At 37.1% G+C, this 26,754-nt stretch overlaps 2 protein-coding genes across 2 annotated transcripts; both read left to right on the forward strand.

The window, feature by feature from the left end:
* Positions 1 to 14,013: 14,013 nt before the first annotated feature.
* On the forward strand, positions 14,014 to 16,641 carry LOC145157689 (G-type lectin S-receptor-like serine/threonine-protein kinase LECRK3). The gene has a single exon (XM_079076693.1). It carries the CDS (start codon positions 14,117 to 14,119, stop codon positions 16,505 to 16,507), a length of 2,391 nt encoding a protein of 796 aa, XP_078932819.1. The 5' UTR covers positions 14,014 to 14,116; the 3' UTR covers positions 16,508 to 16,641.
* Positions 16,642 to 18,930: 2,289 nt separating this feature from the next.
* LOC145120041 (uncharacterized) lies at positions 18,931 to 20,210 on the forward strand. The gene is made up of 3 exons (XM_079055829.1): positions 18,931 to 19,327; positions 19,586 to 19,740; positions 19,839 to 20,210. Exons 1-3 carry the CDS (start codon positions 18,931 to 18,933, stop codon positions 20,208 to 20,210), a joined length of 924 nt encoding a protein of 307 aa, XP_078911955.1.
* The last annotated feature ends 6,544 nt before the right edge of the window (positions 20,211 to 26,754 follow it).

The raw sequence follows: 26,754 nt of genomic DNA on the forward strand, positions 1-26,754 counted from the left end.
AAAGACTCATTTATCTACTAAGTTATGATTGTACTTTAAAAATGGAGTTTTATAAACTATAAAGTAACATAATTTTAGAAAGAATTTTTCAAAAGTTTTGAACACCTATAAAAGACATAAGTAATCTTTTGAAAGATGTTTATAACAAACATTTACACAATTTTCATTGTGTTCAACTTGTATTCCCCCCTTAAAAGCATTTAAAACGGTTTAAAAGATTGATTACAGGGGTATGAACTCACCTTATGTGGGTGATTCAAACGAATATGCGTGTAAGGATAAGAAGTTCCACGAATGAATTCTCGAGACACAAACGAGTCCTAATGAAATATAATGGCATATAATTTCATGAATATAGTGTTTAAAGCAACTAACATGCTAGGGAACACCCTTAGGAGACTTGGACTAAGTGTTAGAATCACATGTGATTCATCAAAGGGATGCTTAAGGCCACCAAATGGTGTTTACGGCCATGGGTTTACGGCCATGGAGTTTACGGCTGTAAACTCATGGTAAAATGTGCATGAAGGGGTGATTGAATGATCGGGAAGCTTGTGGGACTATTGCTCATCAAGAGTGTGCAACAGAACAAACACTTTGGAAGGCTTTTGAGGTGTTTACGGCCAAGGAAGGAGTTTACGGCCGTAAACTCATGAACATTATGCACAAGATGGTGTGTTAAAGTCTTATATATCATCTATTAGGGGTTTAAGGTCTAATGCTTGGATATGAGAAGGGTTTGCGGCCAACATGTGACCAAAACATGGGTTTACGGCCAAGGGAGATTCCATGGCCGTAAAGTCTTGATGATCTAGCCAAAAGGTGATTTCCATGGATGAAATCAAAGGGTGATTCATCAGTAAGAAGGATAACAACAACTAGAGGGAAGAATCACTTACATTTTGGAAGATCGGGAATGAAAATCTCGATGATACTTGAGAGAGAAATCAAGTGTTCTTGAGGTGAAAGTGTAAGAATGAAAGAAAAGTGAAGGAAATGAGACTTAAGAGGGGAGTTTACGGCCAACCATGAGTTTACGGCCGTAAACTCAAGTGTTATGGCCGTGAACTCCTTTTGGTGGTGTTTAAGGCTTGAATGCTGTACAGTGACTCTAGCAGGTACTTCCTATTACTCATTCCTTGGATGTACTAGGCTTAGAACACTCAAACAGACTCTAAACAGTGCTAAAAGATAGCAGGAGCGAGTCTGACTTAGGGTTGATTGTACTGAATTTACAAGGCAAAAATTTTCGGGTTGTCACATCATCCCCCTGTTAAAGGGAATTTCGTCCCGAAATTAGCTTTCTTAAAGTACTACTGTTCCTCTGGCTGTCATGATGCTCACTCGTAGATCTGGGCAACTTGCCCTCTGTTCATGATAGGGTTCTTACTTGGTCCATCTATCTTTATCTCGTGTATACAAGTCGTATATAATTAAGATTAGTAAGACGTTCGGCTGTGCGGCTTTGCCCCAGGTCCACAACCAAACAAGGAACAGGAGATAGGGCGGAAGCACACATACTAAATCTGTGTAATCATAATCATATACCACCCTCACGTATACACTGAATAGTGATAGGTGGGTTGTATTTCTCCTAAGCCTCTGTGCTCGAACTTGATCTGCTGAACGAGTGTTATTTCGGAAGGTTCACTGAATATACGGAGGCAAGGCTTCGGAAGGCAAAGTACTCTTCGTACGAGTACTTCGGGGTTTAGAATAAGGACAAAAATGAGGTCTAGGTCGGACTGTCATTACGAATGACGAAGGTTTCGTGAATTTGACGGTTAAAGCGATATAAATTTATGAACTTAGTATGGTGAGGACCACGCCAACTCATGACGAATGATAGCAACAGACTCTTTACTGAACAAAGTTTGGCCGATTTGAAAGAAACGTCTGATATAAGATGATGTACTCCTAGTGTGTTCGACAATGTACTCTTTGTAAACGTTCTAGTGCTTACTGTTTTCCCCCTGATGTTAACACTTCTACGTATCATACCGCTATGAGCGAGTACATACTGTGAAAGTGCATTGATAACTAGTGTCCATACTTTATACTACAATCCTCCTTGGTACCACTATGGTCGCCTGTCATATACAAGTTATGAATAATTAAGATGAATAAGACAGTCGACTGAGTAACTCTGCCTCAAATCCACAACCAAACAAGGAACAGGAATTAAGACAGAATCACTAACTCTAAGTCTGCAAAATCTTAGCTATGCACAACCCTGATGTACATACTAAGCCATCGTAGCTTCTTTGAACGGATCTTTTAGTTCTCTTGAATATTGTGACTTGTTTCAATAAGTGAGTTATTATAATTACTTTTAAATGTTATCCCCAAGTTTTAATCTTATAAAATTATAAATTAATTTTTAAAGTAATCACTATTTCGAAAACGTACCGCTGCTCGCTGACGACTCCGGGGTTGATTCTCCTGCGGTGATCATCAGAATTCGTCCATCCGCTCCTGAGTTCTTTGTTATCGGGCAGTCCCTCTGGTAGTGTCTAGTCTCACCACAGCCATAGCAGGCTTGGTTTTCTTCAGCTCCGGGGACTTGGGAGATCGGCTGAGCCGGTGCCCTGCAGAAACGGACTGTGTGTCCCTTTCTGTGGCAGTTCAGACACTGCATTTCCCGACATACTCCGGTGTGGTGATAGTTTCACTTCCCACACTTCGGGAGGGTTCCAGCATATCGACTGGCAGGTGCTGCAGTAGTAGGTGTTGTGGCGGTGTACATAGTACTCGTTTGTTGCTCCTGTGGGGGTTCCTGTGTCGTTCGCTTCTTCTTCCTCTTGTTCCCCGACTTTCGTTTATAGTCCTCTCCCTTTGATGGCTCAGGGACGGGGACTTCTACATTATGGCGGACTCCATGGTCGATGAGCCGCTGAGCCAGGCGTTTGGCACTATCGAATGTGGCTGGGTTAGAAGACAGCACATCTCCTTGGATCGGGGCAGTTAGACCCCAGATGTATCTTTCTATCTTCTTCTCTCCAGGGTAACCATCCCGGGGCATAGTGATGCTAGGTCGCTGAACCTGTCAGTGTAGGCCACTATCTCTGATCCGACCATCGTGAGCTCCGATAGTTCTTGTTCCAGCTTTTGAACTTCGCCCATCGGGCAGTATTCTTCCAGCATTAACTCTTTTAGGTTTTCCCAACCTATTGAGTTAGCCACTAATAGGGTCAGTGAGTTAACATGGCTATTCGACCATGTCAGGGCTCTGTCGGAGAAGGTGCAGGCAGCAAACTTTACTTTGCTCCCTGCCGAGCACGAACAGATTGCGAAGACCGAATCTGTTTTCTTGAACCATCGCATCAGAGCAATGACTCCCCCATTTCCATTAAAGGATTTGGGTTTGCAGTTCATGAAGTCCTTGTACGAACACTCCCTTGGGTGTCCGTGAGAATCTCCGAGGTTGGCTAAGTGAGTACCGATACCAGATCCGAAGGTACCACTTTCACCGAAGTGAGCTAGAGCAGCTGTCACTACGGCTGATATTGCTGCTTGCAGAGCAGCAGGATCGTACTGTGGCGGGGGTAGTGGCGGTTGAGTTAGAGTTATCAGAGTAGTGTGTCTTGCTGATCAACGAGGAGGCATCTTTGCTAAAAGAATACAAAGATGAGATGGAATAAGTCTATAGCAGTGGATATAAGCCGAAAGCTGAAAGACAAGGTTATCCTAGTTCTGAGTGTATTTGGTCCTGACTTCCACAGGGTTCTGGAAACAATTCATAAGAGAGTCTATACCGAATAAACTTTATGAATTAGCAATGGCTATCCTCGAATGAATATCTGCGACCTGAATAACTGTTACCAGTTGCATATAAAGAAAATAATCCTAACACATAGTGTGAGCAGTGTTTCCACTAACTCTTTAATTTAACCAAGATTATTATTTATTAGTGTGAAACATAAGACGTTTTGGTTATTTCGGTTGATCCTTCTTTGAAAACTTCTCATGAACTTGCTCTTGTTCCTCCTTGACTCTTCTGTTGACTGCTATGAGGAAGTGGTGACATCTATCTAGGTTTGTCGTGTGAGAATGGAAGTGTCTAAAGAATCTATGAGATTTAAGTGAAACCTTATGGGGTGATCCTTACAGAGTCCTTCTATAATTGCACACTGTATACAAGTTGTATATAATTTAAGATTAAATAGACCTTCGAATAATTGATCCTACTCCAAAACCACAACCAAACAAGGAACAGGTAGTGAAGCGTAGATCACAAATTCTAAGTCTATGTAATCTCAATTATATAAAACCTTGGGAGTATACATTGTAATATTATAGACCTATCAGTAAGGGTCTTTTAAGTTATCACATAAGTTATTTATATAGTGCCTAAAGTACTCCTATAGTATTTTAATGTAATGAACTTGGTATGTTTTAAACTTGTTGTCGTGTTATAATATCATAAAATACTCCCATAGTATTCTAACTCTATGTACTGATCTAGAAATCTCTTGACTAGTGTTAGGTAAGTTTTAAGACTGTTGCAACACCACATCACTCCCAAACACATGTCGGTCACATCTCGAACGAATATAGTTGATCAGGCTATATTGATCCTAGCTGTGATTACATATCTGTCCAGGATTGACCGCAGTGTTCAACCTTTAAATACTTATGTTATGTTGTTCTTGTGATACTTGTTCTAGTATGTATATATGTATAAGCACGTATGTATACTTTTATTAGGTATTGTTATATAATTAAAATATATAATTATCCAGAGCACTTCGGCCCCATTGTATTTATAGTTGTATATCTTTTATCGGTTGATATACTTAGTTCACTATAAACAATGCTCTGATACCAATCTGTCACACCCCAAAACCGGAACGACGGAAACGTTCGGGGGTGGAGGACGTCATGTTTAGTATCACAAGTCATGCATCATAGTAATCAAAGAAATAAACAACCATTTCATTAGAAGGAAAGTGTTTACAAAGTATGTGATTCACATAACATAGACTACAAAGTAAATAACAAAACAAGACATGAATCTATACTTCTCCATCTTCTGAATCCCAGTGCGCGTACCTGTCTACTGGTCTCCTGAGAATACAAGTTATTTTGAAAGAGTAGATTAGCATTTAAGCTGGCGAGTTCATAAGATATTAGTGATGTAAGTAAGTTGTAAGTTCTTTTAGAAAAGTTCGCCTGTTCCTCCAGAAAATCCTATATTTCCTGCTTTGATGAAATATAAGTAAAAATGACTCTACAATCCTTTCTATGAGTACTAAATGGATACGAGTTATATAAAACCCAGAGTAAACAAACAATCGGTTGTGTGTATCTGCCCTAAGCCCACAACCAAACAAGGAACAGGAAATGAGGCGGAAGGCACACATCTCATTGTTTGTTAGATCCTCGTTGTATATAACCCTTGCGTATTCATTTGGTACTCACGGAGTTAAATGTAATAGTTCCTTTATATTTGATGAAAAGATTCTTTAGGAAAACCCTTATTTCTTTTAGTAAAAATGGTAACCACAGTGGTTCCTTCTATAATCACTTAGTTTATACTAGCTATATATAATCTAATATCGAACAGATAGTTAATTGTGTGAATCTGCCCTAAGTCCACAACCAAACAAGGAACAGGAAATGAGGCGGAAAGCACACATCCAACTACCTATCAGGTATTAATTATATATAACCCTGATGTATAAACTAAAGTATTATAGAATTAACCACCTAAGGTCCTTTAAGTTATACTGGTTTAATAAAATGGATTAAACCCTTTACTGGTAAGTTTCTAGTTTTGAATACCAAATGTTTTATTTGAAAAGTATGTTTTGTACTAGAAAAATGTGCATTGAATTAGTGTCCTATGACCTGACCTATACCTGGTACCCCTTATGAATACTAAATGTATATGGAACATATATATAGCTAAGATCGAATAGATAGTAGGCTGGGTGAATCTGCTCTAAGCCCACAACCAAACAAGGAACAGGAAATGAAGCGGAAAAGCACACATCCTACTACCTGTCGGATCCGATTAATATATATCCCTGATGTATACACTAAGGATTCATAAAGTTAGCATTATAGGCCCCTTCCACTGAATGTACTAGACTTGACTGTTCTGTTTGTCGTTTGAAAAGGTGTAAGTTTTCCCTAGTTTATAACTATTTTAACTCGAAAATAGTTTGCATTAACTTTCAAGTGGAACTGCCACAATATGAAAGTAATGAGAAAATGTAAGTACACAGTTGTCTTTTAAATTCACATCCCGACGTACTGATTACCTTAAAACATGTTTGTTTTATTAAGGTCATAATGTGATGGATAGTACCCATACTATACGCTCTCCCTGCAAGAGATTTTGGGGACCAAATGCGACTTCCGCAAACAAATTGCTAGGTCGTGTAAATTCACATTAAAGTTATATGATCATGTATACCCAATTTACTATCGCCTTTTGTTTAGAACAATGAGTTAGTGATTATTGGTATAATTAGATCCTGTATTGTTCCCCTGTTATAGCATCTTAGTATGTTCTTGTTGTTATAGTATCTTAGTATGTTCTTTCTGTTATAGTATCTTAGTATGTTCCTTCTGTTATCGTGTATTGTATCTTCCTCCCTGTTTCTCGTTATAGTATGTTCTAGCATCTAGTATGAACTGAACCCCTAAACTATACCTACCATAGTTTACTAGTATGATTTCTTGAACTGTTATTGAAAAGACTCATTTATCTACTAAGTTATGATTGTACTTTAAAAATGGAGTTTTGTAAACTATAAAGTAACATAATTTTAGAAAGAATTTTTCAAAAGTTTTGAACACCTATAAAAGACATAAGTAATCTTTTGAAAGATATTTATAACAAACATTTACACAATTTTCATTGTGTTCAACTTGTATTCCCCCCTTAAAAGCATTTAAAACGGTTTAAAAGATTGATTACAGGGGTATGAACTCACCTTATGTGGGTGATTCAAACGAATATGCGTGTAAGGATAAGAAGTTCCACGAATGAATTCTCGAGACACAAACGAGTCCTAATGAAATATAATGGCATATAATTTCATGAATATAGTGTTTAAAGCAACTAACATGCTAGGGAACACCCTTAGAGACTTGGACTAAGTGTTAGAATCACATGTGATTCATCAAAGGGATGCTTAAGGCCACCAAATGGTGTTTACGGCCATGGGTTTACGGCCATGGAGTTTACAGCCGTAAACTCATGGTAAAATGTGCATGAAGGGGTGATTGAATGATCGGGAAGCTTGTGGGACTATTGCTCATCAAAAGTGTGCAACAAAACAAACACTTTGGAAGGCTTTTGAGGTGTTTACGGCCAAGATAGATGAGTTTACGGCCAAGCAAGGAGTTTACGGCCGTAAACTCATGAACATTATGCACAAGATGGTGTTTGAAAGTCTTATCTATCATCTATTAGGGGTTTAAGGTCTAATGCTTGGATATGAGAAGGGTTTGCGGCCAATATGTGACCAAAACATGGGTTTACGACCAAGGGAGATTCCATGGCCGTAAAGTCTTGATGATCTAGCCAAAAGGTGATTTCCATGGATGAAATCAAAGGGTGATTCATCAGTAAGAAGGATAACAACAACTAGAGGGAATAATCACTTACATTTTGGAAGATCGGGAATGAAAATCTCGATGATACTTGAGAGAGAAATCAAGTGTTCTTGAGGTGAAAATGTAAGAATGAAAGAAAAGTGAAGGAAATGAGACTTAAGAGGGGAGTTTACGGCCAACCATGAGTTTACGGCCGTAAACTCAAGTGTTATGGCCGTGAACTCCTTTTGGTGGTGTTTAAGGCTTGAATGTTGTACAGTGACTCTAGCAGGTACTTCCTATTACTCATTCATTGGATGTACTAGGCTTAGAACACTCAAACAGACTCTAAACAGTGCTAAAAGATAGCAGGAGCGAGCCTGACTTAGGGTTGATTGTACTGACTTTACAAGGCAAAAATTTTCGGGTTGTCACAGGGTTCATTATAAAAGTAGGGTTAAAAAGATACTCTTGGCTACACCTTGGTAGAGCTAGGTACATTAGGGCACAAGGAAGATTCGTTCATACTTTACTCAGAAGCACGACCTATATTCTATGTGAGAGACCCAGAGGATGATAAAAAGTCAGTTGTGATCATGACACCTCCAAAAAGTTATAGAGATGAATATGAAAGAGATGATGAAGAATACAGTACAATAGTTTTACCACACAAAGAGAAACATATAATACCACTCGTAGATAAACTTGATATGGTTGCTGAATCTTGCAATGATTACTTTCGGTCGGACTGTAAGGGTAAAAAAATACATTTCGGAAAAAAGAAGTTGTGAAGTTACAACTGACAAAACATAATACAATTCTTTTATCTTTTATAATTATTGTAAATATTTTTGGTTATTTTTTTTCTTAATTTTAAATATATATACCTAGTATACCGGGGTCGATTGTTGTATACCCAATATTTTTTTTAATAATTGGTTTAATATGTTTTGGTGTTTGTTAAGATTTACATGTGTTAAAATATTAGCTTTGCAAATTCTTCCTAGCTAGTACGGTCCTTTCTTTTCCTTCCTATTATTTACAACATGAGTTGCAAGGCTGATATTTTACAACTTGTAGTGACAAATTATAATATTATATCAAATGTTTTTAAAACCGGTTCGAATCGGGAACCGGGGATGATAGCGGTTCAACAACAATCAGTTTTATGCTAGTTTTTAGACCGGATCGAAACAGACGGTTTCTTAAAAAATCAGGCTGGACCGGTGTGATAGATACGTTAAAAAAATGATTGGACCGGTTTATTGGACTTGGATAGTTTGAACCAGATTATTGGACTTGGATAGTTGGATTTCACTTAGCCCATTAAGGTACATATCAAATAAGAAACCCGTCATAAAATATGACATTTGGCTACCGTTTTCGATCGATGCACTACTTGTCCCGAGTTTTTTCATGTAACAAATTTATATATAAGATTTAATCACTTAAAATTAAACTTTATCACCTTATATCTTTACGTCTCACTTAATGCCCGACACAAGGTAAAGATACATATAATATAAAAAAAATCGTTATCAAAGATGACATTTGGCCACCGTTTTTGGCCGTTGCACGACTTGTGACTGGTTTTTTCATGTTACAAATTTCAATAAAAGATTTAATCACTTGAAATGAAACTTCAACACCTTATATCTCGCTTAATAACCGATACAAGGTAAATGTACATATAAAATAACAAAACTTGTTAGTAAAGAGGACATTTGGCCACCGTTTTCGATCGTCGCACGACTTGTCACTTTTTTATGTAAAACCGATGTTAATGTGTGAAGTTTGATTTGCAATGGTGACTCATTTTCAGTAAAATGTCATGGAAACAATCAAATCGAATCACTTTATGATCTTTAATGATGAGAAATATGAAAACCGAGACCGCCCAGTTTTCAAAAACCGACGCTATATTCCAGTTTTGTACTAGTGTACCTTCGATGAAGGGCTCAGATCACCTGTTTGTTGCTGGAAAATCGAGGGTTTTAAGATCAAAGAGTTCTCTAAGAGGTGGTGGCGATGTTGACCGGTAGTAGGGGTGTTAATCGAGTCAACCCGATCGGGTTTTGGGTTATTCGGGTTTTTCAAAAAGAAAATTTGACCCTAAACCCGACCCTATTAAGGTAAGGGTTAGTCATGGTTCGGGTTAAAAGGGTTGGGTTTGTCAGGATAGTCCGGTACAATGTTGTCTAAGGATTTTAAATATAAGATAGTTTAATATTGTGCCATTTTAGTCTATTAGATACTTATGTAGGCGTTGAAAATGTATAATGGAAGGAAAAATCTATTTTATGTAATATATGAAGCCACTTTACATAAAGTTCAATCATTTTAAAATCAGTTTCATCTTATGCAAAACAAAGACACATATACTCGAACGCTGATCAAATTTCAAAACCTAAAAAAATGTTATTAAATATATGTTCCTGTATCAAGTTTCAGAAACTAAAAAAAATCATTTTATTCAATAAGTATATATTCCTGCAATTTAGCTAATACCAGCGGGCAGACCACAAGGGTTAAAAAGTAACTTACTTGAGGACTATATATGCATGAAATACAGCTATAAGAGTCACGATAAACACATATCATGCAGATAACAAATAACTTGCTTGATTACTTGAGTTCATGAGGTACAAACTGAGTTCATGAGGTACAACCTGCAAGGATAGTAGTACAACATAAATGTGAAAATGTTTAATTTAAAGCTGATGGGCTAGAGGAGGTTAATCGGGTCAACCCGAACCTAAATAAACGAAATATATTCAACCCGAAACCCGACCCTATTAAGGTATGGGTTAATCGGGTTGACACAAATAATCCGATTTCAACATTCAGACCCTAATAAACCCGGCCCTATTAGTCTTATTCGGGTTTGGGTCGGCTCACGTTAGTCGGGTTCGGGTTTTTTTGACACCTCTAACTGGTAGTGGTGGTTAGACCGGCACCGGTGGCGGAGTAAATAACTTCCGAAGGTGGTGGCGACATTCATAAATATCGGCGATGATAATGGTGTTCATATATTCCGTCGAGAGAGAGAGAGAGAGAGAGAGAGAGAGAGAGAGAGAGAGGTCGTATTTTATTTATTTTAATTTTCTTAATTTTTGTATCTAAAAGAAAATGAAAAAACAAAATTAAAAGGGCAAATCCATCATTTTAAGAATTATCAAAAAGTTTGGACAAAAAACGCAACAAAATAGATGAGTGGTGCTAGTCCAAAACGTTTTGAACTAAAGTGACAATTTTCCATTAAACACCATCAATTTAGTAAGGAACCATCGTAATTAGTATGGAATCTTCTACCCCACAAAACACTTATTGCATTATTTGTGGACTCCACAAGTCCTTCTTATGTTGACCTTGAATCAATGATCTTATTATTTACTAAACCTTAATTTCCTCACTGTTGTCTATCATTCACCCATTTAATTCATATGGCGCTAGTCCTACTGCATCTCGTGTTTCTAACTATATTCCTACATTTCATAGTTGCACAACAGAATACCGGTTCTGTAACTGTTGGTGCATCACTCACCGCCACAGCCAACATCAAACCATGGCTTTCATCATCCGGTGAGTTTGCCTTTGGGTTCCAACAAGTTCAAGGAATCAATAATTTCTTGTTATCCATATGGTATAACAAGATACCTAACAGGACCATCATCAGGTATCCAGAAGAAGGTTGGATGGTGCCTACAGGATCCAAAGTTGAGCTACTTCTTGGTAGTGGACTAGTACTCCTCAGGGCACACATGTATGGAGATCTGGCTCTATATCCAGTGTTGCATCAGGTTTTATGAATGATACAGGCAACTTCGTGATTTTTGGTAGCAATTCTCATAAGTTATGGAGTAGTTTTGATTATCGAGCAGACACGTTGTTGACTACTCAGGTTATGGATTCAGGCGAAGGGATAAATTCAACAATCAGCAAAACAAACTTCTCTGGTGGACGATTCAATCGCCCGAATTTTTAAGGCGTTCGACGTCAAACACAGAAGTCCGTGCAAAACAACTAGTTGTAAACAGAGGGGGTCGAGCTTGTACAACAATGCATGTTTCAAAGAAGTAAGTTATGATATATTTAAATGTTTATTTAAAGTATAATTAATCTAGTTTTTAATATTAAATAGGATATCACTCGAATCGAAGCATTTCGTAAGGCTAATTCCAATCGCCAAGGGGTATTTTATAGTCCTGCAGTCGAGCAACAATACGTACGCGGTTAATTTGTATTTTCATATAAGTATTTATATCGCCAAGGGTATTTAGTAATCTAATTTTTATGATGTTTATCATTTTTTAAAAATACATAATGCTTTACTCCAGGAGATCAATCAACAAAACCCAAGCTTCTTCTGCAGCAAGCGGTCTAACACGAAGTGATATAAGAAAATGTTTTGAAACAATATTGGGTGTTCGATGCGGACATATCAGAGGCATTGGGCGTAAACCTCCTATCGTTGTGTCTATGTACGATCAGGAACAACCGATGACACAAGAACCACCACAATCACAGGTAATTGTTAGCTTAAGTTGAAAATTATAATGCTATAATGGTAAAACAAAAAAAATAGGATGTTATAATGATATGTTGGTTATAGTTTGATATGTTGATATTTTGTAGTTTGGTAATTTTTGGAAAGTAGAATGCTGTAATGATATGTTGGTTATATGTTGATATTTTGTAGTTTGGTAATTTTTGGAAAGTAGAATGCTATAGTGATATGTTGGTTATGGTTTGATATGTTAATATTTTGTAGTTAGGTAATTTTTAGAAAGTAGAATGCTATAATGATATGTTGGTTATGGTTTGATATGTTGATATTTTGTAGTTTGGTAATTTTTGGAAAGTAGAATGCTATAATGATATGTTGGTTATGGTTTGATACATTGATGTTTTGTAGTTTGATAATTTTTGGAAAGTAGAATGCTATAAAGATATGTTGGTTATGGTTTGATATGTTGATGTTTTGTAGTTTGATAATTTTTGGAAAGTAGAATGCTATAAAGGTATGTTGGTTATGGTTTGATATGTTGATATTTTATAGTTTGGTAATTTTTGGAAAGTAAAATGCTATAATGATATGTTGGTTATGGTTTGATATGTTGATATTTTGTAGTTTGGTAATTTTTGGAAAGTAGAATGCTATAATGTTATGTTGGTTATAGTTAGATATGTTGATATTTTTTTATTTTGATAATTTTTGGAAAGTATAATACTATTATGATATGTTGGTAATATATTTTGTTTTTTTTATAGTTGGAAATGCTGCAAACGATACTAAAGGACCTGACATGTTCTGCGGCATGGGAAGAGTGATTTCTCTCATTGCCACCACCAAATAATAATGAAGGAAATGATGAGAGTGATGATGACGAGTATGAATTGTAGGGTTTATGAAATGCTTTGTTTGGAAGAATACTTTAGGTTGTATGGATTAATATTTTGGATGGGTTAATATTTTGTAAATGTTATTGTTTTTGGTTGTGTATGGGTTAATATTTGTATAAAATTCTACCAGATTTTATAAATGATATAATGTTTTTATAATTTTAATATTAAATAAACAAAAAAAAACGAAAATAGTTTTTGCGGTGACGTCTTTAGCAGCGTCAGAACAGTATTAGCGGCGTCGATGTTTTAATAGCGACGGGGAAGTATTAGCGGCGGCAAACCAATAACGGCGACGTCTTCGCATTAGCGGCGACCAACAGACCATTAGCGACGAAGTTTTAGCGGCGACGACCCCTATCTTTCGCGGCGACAGACATCGCCGCTAATGCCTGACTTTCTTGTAGTGACCCCTAACCGGTAGTGGTGGTTAGGCCGGCGCTGGTGGCGGAGTTAGTAACTTCCGACGGTCGTGGCGACATTTATAAATTTCGGCGATGATAATGTATCCATATATTCCGTCTAGTGATGAAAACCAAATATGAAGAGCGTGGGAGAGAGGGTGGGGTTAGGTCGTATTTTATTTATTTATATATTTTTAGTTTTTGTATCTAAAAAAATGAAAAAACTAAACTAAAAAGGTAAATCGGTCATTTTAAGAATTATCAAAAAGTTTAGAAGCAAAATCTCAGCAAAATAAATGAATGGTGGTAGTCTAAAACTTTTTGGACGAAAGTGACAATTTTCAATTAAACTCCTTTGATAAAATTTTCAATTTTGTCTTACTTTATTTTTTTTCAAACATTAAAAATGCTTCAGGATCCTCTTATGAAATTACAAAAAGTTTGTACCATTCTAAATGTAACATCACATACCACATATTTTACGTCTTCCATATTGCTTTCCATTAGGCTATTTTTGCATTCATTGCTACCTCATCGATCATACACATTGGATTCCTATTGAATGATGACCACAAAAAAAATGGTCCAACAATTGTTAGTAAGGAATCGTCGTAATTAGTATGGAATCTTCTACCCCATAAAACACTTATTGCATTATTTGTGGACTCCAAAAGTCTTTCTTCTGTTGACCTTGAATCAATGATCTTATTATTTAGTAAACCCTAATTTCCTCACTGTTGTCTATCATTCACCCATTTCATATGGCGCTAGTCCTACTGCGTCTCGTCTTTCTAACTATATTCCTACGTTTCATAGCTGCACAACAGAATACCGGTTCTGTATCTGTTGGTGCATCACTCACCGCCACACCCAACGTCAAACCATGGCTTTCATCATCCGGTGAGTTTGCCTTTGGGTTCCAACAAGTTCAAGGAACCGATAATTTCTTGTTATCCATATGGTATAACAAGATACCTGACAGTACCATCGTCTGGTATCCAGAAGAAGGTCGGATGGTGCCTACAGGATCCAAAGTTGAGCTACTTCGTGAAAGTGGACTCCTACTGAGTGATCCTCAGGGCACACAGATATGGAGATCTGGGTCTATTTCCGGTGTTGCATCAGGTTTTATGAATGATACAGGTAACTTCGTGATGTTTGGTAGCAATTCTCGCAAGTTATGGGGTAGTTTTGATTATCCAGCAGACACGCTGTTGCCTACTAAGTTTATGGAGTCAGGCGAAGGGATAAATTCAACAATCAGCAAAACAAACTTCTCTGGTGGACGATTCCAGTTACGTTTCCAAGAAGATGGAAATCTTGTTCTTAACAGTCGAGATATACTTTCAGGTAATGCTTATGATGCTTACTATACCAGCGACACTCATGATGCCACCAATTCAACAAACTCCGGTGAACAAGTGATCTTCGATGCAACGGGATACATGTATATATTGAGAAGAAATGGCCAACGATTTGATCTTACTCCAAGAGGCTCACTTCCTTCTGGAGATTATTATCACAGAGCTACTCTAGACTCTGATGGGGTTTTTCGTCAATATTACTTCCCCAAGAATCCCATCTCCAATACAAATTGGGAAGTTATATGGTTCGTGCCAGATAACATATGTGTGGATTCAAATGATCGTTCAAGCACTGGAGCTTGTGGGTTTAACAACGTTTGCAGTTTTGATGGTAACCGGCCAAACTGTGAATGCCCACAGGGTTTCTCATTGCTTGATCCAAATAATCCAAGTGGTGATTGCAAGCCTGATTTCACTCCAACATGTGATGAAGTTGACTCCAATAATGGGCGAGGCATGTTTGATTTCATCGAGCTCCATAATATTGATTGGCCATTTTCAGACTATGTGCACATGAACCCAAGTAATGAAAAGACCTGTAAAAGTTCCTGCATGCAAGACTGTTTCTGTGCTGTTGCAATATATAGGGACACTCAATGTTGGAAGAAGAAGCTTCCGCTTTCTAACGGGAGGAAGGTTGCTTCAGCTAATGTGAGGGCGTTCGTGAAATACCGGATTGGTGATCATCCTCTTCAAAACTCTACTCGGCTTCCCGGAGAAAATAAAGATCGAAAAAATCTGATAGTTGTAGGATCCGTTCTCTTAGGTACTTCTGTATTTGCTATCTTTGTATTGATTGGTGTGATTTTTGTCGGTTTCTTTGTAATATACAAGAAGAAGCCAAGAAATTCGTATCCAATTAGGAAAGCTGTTGAAAGCAATCTACCTCGTTTTACATATCAAGAATTAGTTGAAGCTACTGATGGGTTCAAGGATGAATTGGGAAAGGGGGCTTTTGGGATAGTCTATAAAGGTGTGATAGGGAAAAAGACTGTCGCTGTGAAGAAGTTGAATACAGTGGTTCATAATGGTGAAAAGGAATTCAAAACCGAGGTTGACACCATTGCAAAAACTCATCATAAAAATTTGGTGCAGCTTCTTGGTTATTGTGATGAAGGTGATCAGCGCCTATTGGTTTATGAGTACATGAGCAATGGCACTTTAGCAACGTTTCTTTTCGGGGACACAAGACCGACATGGAGACAGAGGAGTCATATTGCTGTTGGGATTGCTAAGGGACTCGCATACCTTCATGAAGAGTGTAGCACCCAGATCATTCACTGTGACATAAAGCCTCAGAATATACTTCTTGATGACTACTTCAATGCCAAAATTTCTGACTTTGGATTGGCAAAGCTTTTGATGATGAATCAAAGTCAAACAAACACTGGAATTAGAGGAACGAAAGGATATGTTGCTCCTGAATGGTTTAGGCACATACCTGTCACAGTAAAGGTTGATGTGTATAGCTTTGGTGTGTTGCTGCTAGAGATCATTTCATGCCGAAAGAGCTTGGTTTACGAGAGTGGTGAGAAAGGGGTGGCGGTTTTAAGTGATCTTGCATGGGATTGCTATCAAGAAGGTCGACTGGATACATTTGTTGAGAACGATCTGGAAGCATTGGATGACTACAAGAAAGTTGCAACTTTTGTCATGGTTGGCCTGTGGTGTGTACAAGAGAACTCATCCTTGAGGCCAACCATGAGGAAGGTCATCCAGATGCTTGAAGGAGGAATTGAGGTGGCAGAACCTCCATGTCCATGCTCTCTCTCTGTTACCAGTTATTGAACTCTAGTTAAACTCCTATATATGTCCTCCTGTTAAATTCTATATGTAGTTTCTTATATGCCTAGTTTCTATCTTAGCAAAATCTTTCGTAATCTGTATACAAATGAAGATTGTAAAATACCGTTTGATTATAACATTTTTAGAAACTAGCTAGGGTGGTTGATCATGTCAAATATAAAAATGTGTTATTTTTCTTCTCGATTTTATGATTTTCACCTACTAAGTTTTGTTGTGTAGTTTTCATGTTTTGTTGGCCGTGTTCTCCGTTGCTCCCATTTTAGGGATTGAGATTAAATTAAGCACTTTATTTTCCACAAATTTAATTTGAAAAAATAGATCCCTCACATCATAGGTCCACACTCACAAAATATATAAATTGAAGTATTTCGAAGACATAAAAAACGATATGAGGAAATTAAAGTATTTCATAGACATAGGAAACTAGGGTGATGAGGAGATTAATGTTAGCGGAGAACCAGAAGACTGAATGTTAATCGGTGTCATACTCAGCCCATGTACATACTTGGCCTCTCACCAAGATCATGCATCATCTCCTACTATCTTGCACACTACACGAAACCCAAATTCTGGAGGAAATTCACACATTAGCGGGAACAATCGGAACCCAAACCGCGGGAATCACCGCCGCCAGCCGGACCAGCAACATTGCACCCCACAGCAGTTCAGGTGGGTCCTTATTCCACCGCCGCAAGGATACCAACAACATCACTCCCATCGCTCCCTTTCCTTCTTAAAGATCGCAGCAACAAGCCTGGTACCAGCCACCTAGTTAGTTGTATAAAATTATTTTTGTTTTCATTTTGTACATAGAACAAAATAATAAACTTATTTTCAGTAATTTGTTGTATAGAATTATTTTTTAGCCGTTGTAAGGTCTGCATTTGTTTGGATGGGATTTGTTGAATAAGCAAATTAATAGAAGAATGAAAGGGCTTATGGAACAAGGGTTTTTCTCTTTTTTTGGTCTTCATCAAACATGTTACATTTTAACCTTGCCTGCTTTTTTGTGATAATGGTAGAGGGTAGGAAATAGAGTGTGGTTTTATGAATCTGTAATCTGTCATGGAGGGCTGCACATAATGCACATTATGTCCCCTTTCATCGATGAGAACCACAATGTCCAGCCTAATCAAACTCTATTTCCTCCATCAACTTGCTTCAGATTACAACAACCGACTCATATCCTTCCTCAATGTGCTTTAGACTACAACAATCGAATCCATCTCTAACATCGATACCTAATTTCAATTTTCAATAATCAACTCCATATCATTCCTCAATTTTCGAACATACAAACCCCATCAATCGATCACCAAACATCGAGCATATCAGGCCCTCCATATTCGAGTTTTTAAATAGAAATTAATTTTTTATGATTATCTGTAGGAGCACGACTAGTACTTGATGCGGATTTTCTTTTATTGTGTTAGTTTGTTTAATTTTAAAGGGTATTTTTGAGGGCAAATGTCATGTTAGCCCATTAAACTTGTCATTTTTTGTTTAAAAGGTCACTCAATTGTTTTTTTTTTTGGTACATAATGGTAATAAAGTCACGTATGACTGTTTTAAAATGTCATCATCTTACCGGTTACCGGTATAAGAGATATACTTGGTGCCACGACACAAAATGACGGTGCCATGTCATTAAATGTAATGGCCACGTGTGTTACCTTTCGATTGTAATCTTTTAAATAAGCTGGTTTTCGATATTTCCTTCTCCACTTCCGTTGAACTCCTTGCTACTCCCGAAAAACCCTTGTTTCCACTTTCCACCAAAATCCTTGTCGATGGTTGAGTTCATCTCAATCAAACTTCATTTCCAAGGTGTGTTCATCAACAAACTTTTTTGCTACTCAGATGGTATTCATCGTGTATTTAACAATATCGATTTTGCTGCTATGACTCACAAGGAGTTTATCGGTTTTCTTGAACGATTCACACAAGAGAAGTGTCAGAAAGTTTACTATTATCAGCCGGATTTAGAAATTCCAGAAGGTTTAACATTGATTTTTAATGATCTTGAATATCAAGAGTTTATAGACGTTGCGTATAGGTGTGGAGTACAATTGTCTGTGTACATGGACCATTTTGGTACTCATCTGCAGGCATTTTGTGATGTAGTAAGTAAAGAAAAAGACAATGAAGACAATTGTTTTGTCATGTCAAACATGTCAATGGAAATGGACAATGGTATTAACCTAACTCTAACTGAGTTCATGAGTCCACATAAGAGCAACATGGAAGGAGTAACGTATGATGGAATCAGTCAAGAAAATGCAAATGAGGATGCAACAAAAGTTGAAAGCCCATAGGATGATGAAGATGACAATGTCCCAGATGTGAAAGGTCAACCAAGGTTCAATGAAGACATACCTTGGAAGAAGCAGTTGCTAATTCTAGGTATGAGGTTTACCAATCCTAAACAATTGAAATTCATGCTTTGTAATTATGTTGTAGCCAATGGGTTTCAATTGTATTATGAAAAAAATGATAGTGAAAGATTATTGGTTAAGTGTTGTGCTGGTGAATGCACATTTAGGCTATGGGCTTCATGGATGCATGATGAGCAGTCATTCCAAATCAAGTCCCTTATTAATGAGCATAATTGTGCCAAGAATTTTAAGTTGGGGTCAATAGTTGATTACAGATGGATTGGTAGTCATTTCACAAGGGAAGTTCTTGAAAATCAGAAACTCAATGTGAGAATGCTAAAAGAAGAAGCAAAAAATAAATTTCGCATTGAGGTTAGTATGAGACAATGTAGAAGAGCAAGACAACATGCATTTTCTCTAGTTGAAGGTACCATAATAGAAAATTATGCAAAGTTATGGTCCTATGGTGAGGAGATTAGAATGTCTAATCCAGGGTCAACAGTTAAGATGTCTGTAAACTTTATGCCAGATGGGAAAACCTACTTTAGCAGGATATATATATATATATATATATATATATATATATATATATATGTGTGTGTGTGTGTGTGTGTTTATGCATTGAAGCAGGGTTGGGGAAGTGGATGTAGAAAGCTTATAAACTTGGATGGTTGTTTTTTAAAAGGAATGTGTAGTGGTCAGCTATTATGTGTTGTTGGGGGGGATGGAAACAATCATATATACCCAATAGCTTGGGCTGTGGTAGCTGTGGAAAATAAGGACAACTGGAAATGGCTTCTAGAAAATTTAAAGAAGACCTTCATCTTGAATCCGGGTTTGGTAAGACATTGATGTCAGATCAACATAAGGTAAGGTTGTGTGAATTAAGCATTACTAAATATGATCATGTTCTAATTGTCCATATGATGTTAATACAGGGGTTAATTGAGGCAGTGAAGGAGTTATTCCCAGACATAGAACATAAGCAATGTGTCAGGCATGTTTTGTCCAACTTCAAGAAGAAATATCCTGGTGCTCATTATAAGAAGCTATTTTTGAAGGCTAGTAAGGCATCAACTGAGCCACTTTCCAATGCTGCAATGAAAGAGGTTCAATTGTTGAGCCATGTTGCATATGTGCATCTTATGGGAAGGAATCCAAAGTCATGGTCCAGAGCATTCTTTCAGGAAGGAAGGGGAAGTGATGCTGTTGAGAATGGCTTATTTGAGAGCTTCACTAATGTGCTCTTAGATGCAAGGAAGAAGCCCATCATCACTATGTTGGAGGACATAAGACTTTATATGATGTAGAGGATGTATAGTTTGAGATTAAAAGGTATTGGATGGGGTCGATTTGATGTATGTCCAAACATAAGACTTGCTATAAATGAATTGAAGATCCACCAAAGGTTTGTTCAATTTGTGACACTATTATATATTAATGATGTTTTTCCATACTAACTGTGTGTATGTTTTAGGTATTGGCAAGTGGTGCCTAGTGGCTTGAATACATTTGAGACAAGAAACTTAGGAGAGTCAAATGGTGTTGATTTAGAAAAAAAAACATGTACATGTAGGGTATGGCAGCTGAATGGATATGGTTGTGTTCATTCAATGGCAGCCATATGTTATGTAAACAAGAATGTGGAGGCCTTTGTGGATCCTTTGTATCGTGCGGCTATATACATGAACACATATAAGTACTCCATAGAAAGCATGAATGGGAGTGTAATGTGGCCTCCAACAAACTACATACCACCATTGCCACCACTTAAAAGGAAAATGTCAGGGAGACCCACTATGAAGAGGAATAGGGACATTACAGAGGTCAGTGGATTACACAGAGTGTCAAAGGCAGGAAAAAGGATTGCATGTGGTGTTTGTAAGAAGGTAGGGCACAACAAGTCAACATGTGATGCAGTTGAAAGACCCCAAAAATTAAAGCTAAAAAGAAAGGTGGGTGAAGATGCAAGTGGAAGTGGTGTGAAGAAGAGGAAGATAAAAGATGATGTAGGAAATGGTGCTACCAAGGGCAAGGGACATGATGATAGAGCAAGTGGTGTTAAAAAGGAGAAGGCAAAGGATGAAGGTGGAAGTGATGTTACCAAGGGCAAGGGAGAGGATGAAGGTGCAAGTGTTGTTAAAGAGGGGAAGGGTGAACAAAAGCTTACAATGAAATTAAGGAAAAAATCAGAGAGGATACTAAAGAAAAAGTTGGCAAAAAAGGTGCAAGGAAAAAAATGGAGAAGGTGATACTTCAACCACACCAATGGAGTTGGATTACATGTGTTTGTTTTCATGTTGTCATGGTTATGTTAAGATGTGAATGTGTATGTGATGCGACCTTGGATTGACCCTTCACTCGTATCGCTCTGTTGGAACATGGGTAAAATCTGCAAGATCACAAGAAAGAGAGGCCGTCAGCCGTTTCCCGGGAGGAGGCTCCCGGAAAGACGCTCCGACGGTCAAGTTAGAGGATATTTTAGGGTTTCTAGTGTGTAAAGTTGGAGAAGACGGCTTACCTTGTGAGTTCTAGAGCGTACCCTTTTATACCTAGCGATAATGCCCTATCCGTACGCGACAGGATCGCTTTAAGGAGACAGGGCCAGAGGCGGTGATTGGTGGGTCATGCGCCTCTATCCGTTAGAGCGCCCTTATTGGCTCTGACGGTAATGGTCTGATCCTGCCTCTTGTCCCCTGACCGTGCCTTTTGTCTTGACGCTGGGAGCGTACCTGGCGGGCGCGAGCTTTTTGTCGAGACATTGAGAGCGCCTCTGGCGGGCGCGAGCCTTTTGTTGGGACGCCTTGCTCTTAGGGGCGCCGGCGGGCGTTGAGCCCGCTGAGCTTGGTTGGGCTGGCGCACCAGGTTTCTTGGCCAGGCGCGGTTCTGTCGGGCTAGCATAGCCACGTCATCAATATGCTTCAAAAACAAGTTCAAGAAATTAAACCATGTACTTTGAATGTTGACAATTACAACGTCTCAAAATAGCCTTGTACTTTTAAATAGGATTGTACTTTGTTATTATGTTCTTTACCATGTTTCATTTTTTACTTTTTCTAATGTCAATTGTGCACCTAAGAATTCAACTAAATTAGCATTGTACTTTCGCATTTTAACATGAACTATCTTTTAAAATGAACATAAAACATTCAACACATTTCATCCACCATAGCTGCAAAAAGTCAACATCTTATTTGAAATGCATTAAAATTGTTTTGACAAACATCGAAAAAATAGGACACAAAATATAATATGAAAATTTTTCATTAACATTACAAACCTTTTTTTGGGTACACTAATTGATTCGTGAACAATAATCAGGGTAATCGGCTAATCGATACCCCCGAAAGCACCATTACATGGCTAACCATACGAAATCAATAAAATCCCCAAATTAAGTCATCATAAACATGTAAACTAACCAACATTACATATACGAAACCCACTAACACCATTACCACCGAAATCAAGACAAACACATCTAACGTTAGTATCTAATAAGACATCCACAAAATGATTTCGGTGGACCATGAACCCACACTACTTCGAGGATCGATAAACCAAGCTCAAAACAACAACCACTCCAAGAATCAAAATCCACAAACTGAAATTGAACCTCTTTTGCGTCACTGCTAGGGGTGGCAATTTATGACACGACACGACAAAAATACACAAAACGAAACGAAATTAGGACGAAACTGAAGTTTGAATTCATGTCCGTGTCATGTTCATGTTACCTGTAAAAAACACTTGCATGGACCAAAATATCTCATAAAATTACATTTTTATGAACAAGGGACCTCAATGGCGCTAAGATCTAACATCCATGACTTCTAGAGTAGATCAAAAGCTCGACTTTAGCCCAAAAGACTCAAAAAATACATAAATAACAACCTAAGTTGGATCTAGCATAAAGAATCATCAAGATGGGAGCTTTTTACCTCGAATGACATGCCAAGATGAAGATGACCCTGGATCTACAAGCCCAAGCTACTCCCAAGCAACCACTAAGTGTTCTTCTTTTTCTTCTTCACTAAAAACACCACCAAATCTCACTTTCAAGCTCAAAACTCACCAAAAGCACTTAGGGTTTCGTTTTTACGGTAGAGAGTGATGGAGGTTGATCAATAGAATGTCCAAAGTGGTATAAGTTGCTTAAATATGATGCAACCCTAAAAATTAAGGTTTGCTCCTGCACCACGTACGTCATGCGTACTCCATGTACGCCCCACGTACGTGGGTGAATCTCGTGTCCAGAAAAGAGCTAGTACGCTAAGTGTACTCATAGAGTACGCCCCGCGTAATAGCTAGGGACCAAAAGATAAAGATTTTGCATTAAAGGGCTAAAACGAAAACATACCAAATTACGAATGTTATATATATATATATATATATATATATATATATATATATATATATATATATATATATATATATATATATAGATATATATATATATATATAATGTTATTGATGATGTTATTTTGGAACCATTAGATAGTTTATGGATGATATATTTGATGTTTATTTTGGATTTATTAGATAGTTTATGTAATGTGGTATGTATTGATTTTTGTATTTCTATCAAATTTGTATTTTATAATATATAAAGTAATATCATATATAAATCATTTTGAAAAAAGTATTAGCAGTGACACATTTAATGACGCCATGCACCAATTGCGACGACGCCTGCCTCCAAGGTGCCTTGTCAAAAAAACTTCGACCGTGGCCGAAATATCAATAGAGATGATGCTAGTAGCAACGTCTAAGGATTTTAGCGATGACACTTATTAGAGACGAAATTAAGTGCGACGACAATTGAGTCTTAGGTACGAGGTAATAGCGACAACTTTAGTCATCAGTTGCGACGTTTTTTGTCGTCGCCAAAGGTAAGTTTTTTTGTTGTGAATGTTAAATATGAATATTATCAAACCTCGATTGTGACCGATGTGACACACAACCAATTACTAGTACAATAAGCTTACAGAAAAGATTACTAGTATCCAAATATAATGTAATCCACCATGTAAATCCACAAAGACTTTTCCAATTGAATCAAGAATATAAGGGGACTTCGAACTCACCACCACAATCTATGAAACGTACCAATTTCTTTGAAAAAAATAAGTTTTAATTTGAATAAAATAGTCGTTTTCATAAAGCAGCCTCATAAAAACCATTTGTTTTGAAAGTTACACCCAAAAATGAGAGTGTGTTCATAAGTGCAGAATCATAAAATACGAAAGTTGTCAATGTATGTACAAGTCACATCTTCTCCTTCTCATGATCACCTTAAACATTTAATCCACAACTATAAATCAAAGCTTAGTGATTAGCCCAACACACTATACACCACAATATACATGTAATCATACAAACATTGTCTTTCAGTCCACAGCTGGTTCGCCCCTATTGTCTTTAGCATAAAGTTGGTCTGCACCTAACTTTTAGCATAGCGTTGGCCCGCATGAGTATCTTGGCCTACCGCGCAAAACAGAACCGCCATCAACTCACTATGGAATATGTCGACAAATATAACAAATAGACACACAAGCAATCCGACAACACACTGACTAAACTATAACGACCTGAAAATCCATTCGTCAATGAGGTTAGTTTTCCGTTACATAGATAATTCTTCTTAAATTTATTTATGTTCTAATCAAGTTATAAAATGAAATAGACAAAAATAAAATAAGGATTTATGTGCCACTTAAGTGAATTATAAAGTTTTAATTAAACCATAAAGAGAAAAATACAATTAAGTTAGTGAAGGAATTTATGTGATAGTTAATTTAAACTAAAGTGGTTAAGATTAGGGGTGTGCATAAAACCGTACAAACCGCATAAACCGCCCGCACTACATCACACCGCACCGCATAATGCGGTTTTCAACATTCGCGGTGCAGTTCGCGGTCTGTAATTTTCGTAAACCGCACTATGCGGTGCGGTGCGGTGCGGTTTACGGTTTTTTGATACAAAACCGCGGTTCAAACCGCACCACACCACATATATATATATATATATATATATATATATATATATATATATATATATATATATATATATATATATATATATATATATATATATATATATATATATATATATATATATATATGAATTATAAAGTTTTAATTAAACCATAAAGAGAAAAATACAATTAAGTTAGTGAAGGAATTTATGTGATAGTTAATTTAAACTAAAGTGGTTAAGATCAGGGGTGTGCATAAAACCGTACAAACCGCATAAACCGCCCGCACTACACCACACCGCACCGCATAATGCGGTTTTCAACATTCGCGGTGCGGTTCGCGGTCTGTAATTTTCGTAAACCGCACTATGCGGTGCGGTTTGCGGTTTTTTGATACAAAACCGCGGTTCAAACCGCACCACACCATATATATATATATATATATATATATATATATATATATATATATATATATATAATTTGTGATCCAAAATTTCAAAAATCTATCAAATCGTATAACAATTATATAAATTATAAATATGTTTGTGAAACTCCTAAATCAAAACATATAAACACTTGTAGTAATATCTACAATTTAGATATATATACATGGAGAAGCTTAGTCCGGAGATATTTATCCATATTTTGCCAAAAAGACAACTATCCAAAATGGAAAAATATGTTTTCATCGATCCTAAATAATTTTACAATTACAAATAATTTCTATTTTGATATCTTAAGAAATCTTCTAATGTATCTAAAAGTTAAATATGCAATATTAAAAGATGATTATCAAACCACATCAAAACCGCCCGCACTGCATCAAACCGTACCGCACCGCATAACGCGGTTAAAAACATCCGCGGTGCGGTTTGCGGTTTCCACACAATTCAAAACCGCACATGCGGTGCGGTTTGCGGTTTTGACTAAAAATTGCACCAAACCGCACCGCGCACACCCCTAGTTAAGATGTCATAAAGGGAACTACGATGTAAGTCTTAAATGTACTCTAATAAATGAAGATTCATTTTGTCATATGTCAATCTCTCATAAGTTCTGACACTTGTCATTTTATGGTATTTTTAAAATAAATAATATCAATGTGTCAATTTGTATGTTTTTTTTTTAATTTTTAAAATTACAAAGTCACATAATACATATAGTTATATAAGTAAAGTATTAAATATAATAAATATGATCATAAATTGCAATAAATATGGTTTTCCTTTCTTATTTTAAAATTTAATTTTAAAAAATACTTAATGTTTACATTTTGATATTAATTTTCTTTTATTTAACACATGTAATACACATATGACACATAATTAATTAAAATGAAACACATATGAAATTATAGGAGTTAAGGGGGAGGGAGATAATGGAACTAAGAGTATAACACATATAAAAAGAAATGTTGTTGGAGTGATAATGGAGCAATGAGTGTAACACAGAGACCAATGTTGTAACTTTGTGTTATAAACGTTGATGGGATAGAAGTTTGGTTTGTTTTCCGTTTCTCGCATATTTACGTAATGTATACGACTCTGTAATCATCGTATATATGTATCATTAGGGTTAGGAAGGAATAGTATCCTTGTGTGACAGTGTGAGTGCGGATGTAACCGGGAGAGAAATTAGAGAACGGCGAGAGATAGACTAGATGAAGATTTCGTGAATCGACATCAATGAAACCGCATCGATTGGAAAAGATGTTAGCAGGATTCGCGCCTTGCTGGTTTAGGGTTGCATAATAGCAAGATATCACACAAGTCGGTGGTTCAAACCCTTGCCACTCCATTAGCCACAACCGTGGACTCAGTCATTGAGCGCCCGTCCAATTCGCCCCTTGGAGGCTGGGGTTGGGGTTAGGTGGGCCC

This window comes from Lactuca virosa, chromosome 1 (assembly GCF_052849685.1).
Source record: "Lactuca virosa cultivar CGN04683 chromosome 1, Lactuca_virosa_CGN04683_v6, whole genome shotgun sequence".
NCBI lineage: Eukaryota > Viridiplantae > Streptophyta > Magnoliopsida > Asterales > Asteraceae > Lactuca > Lactuca virosa.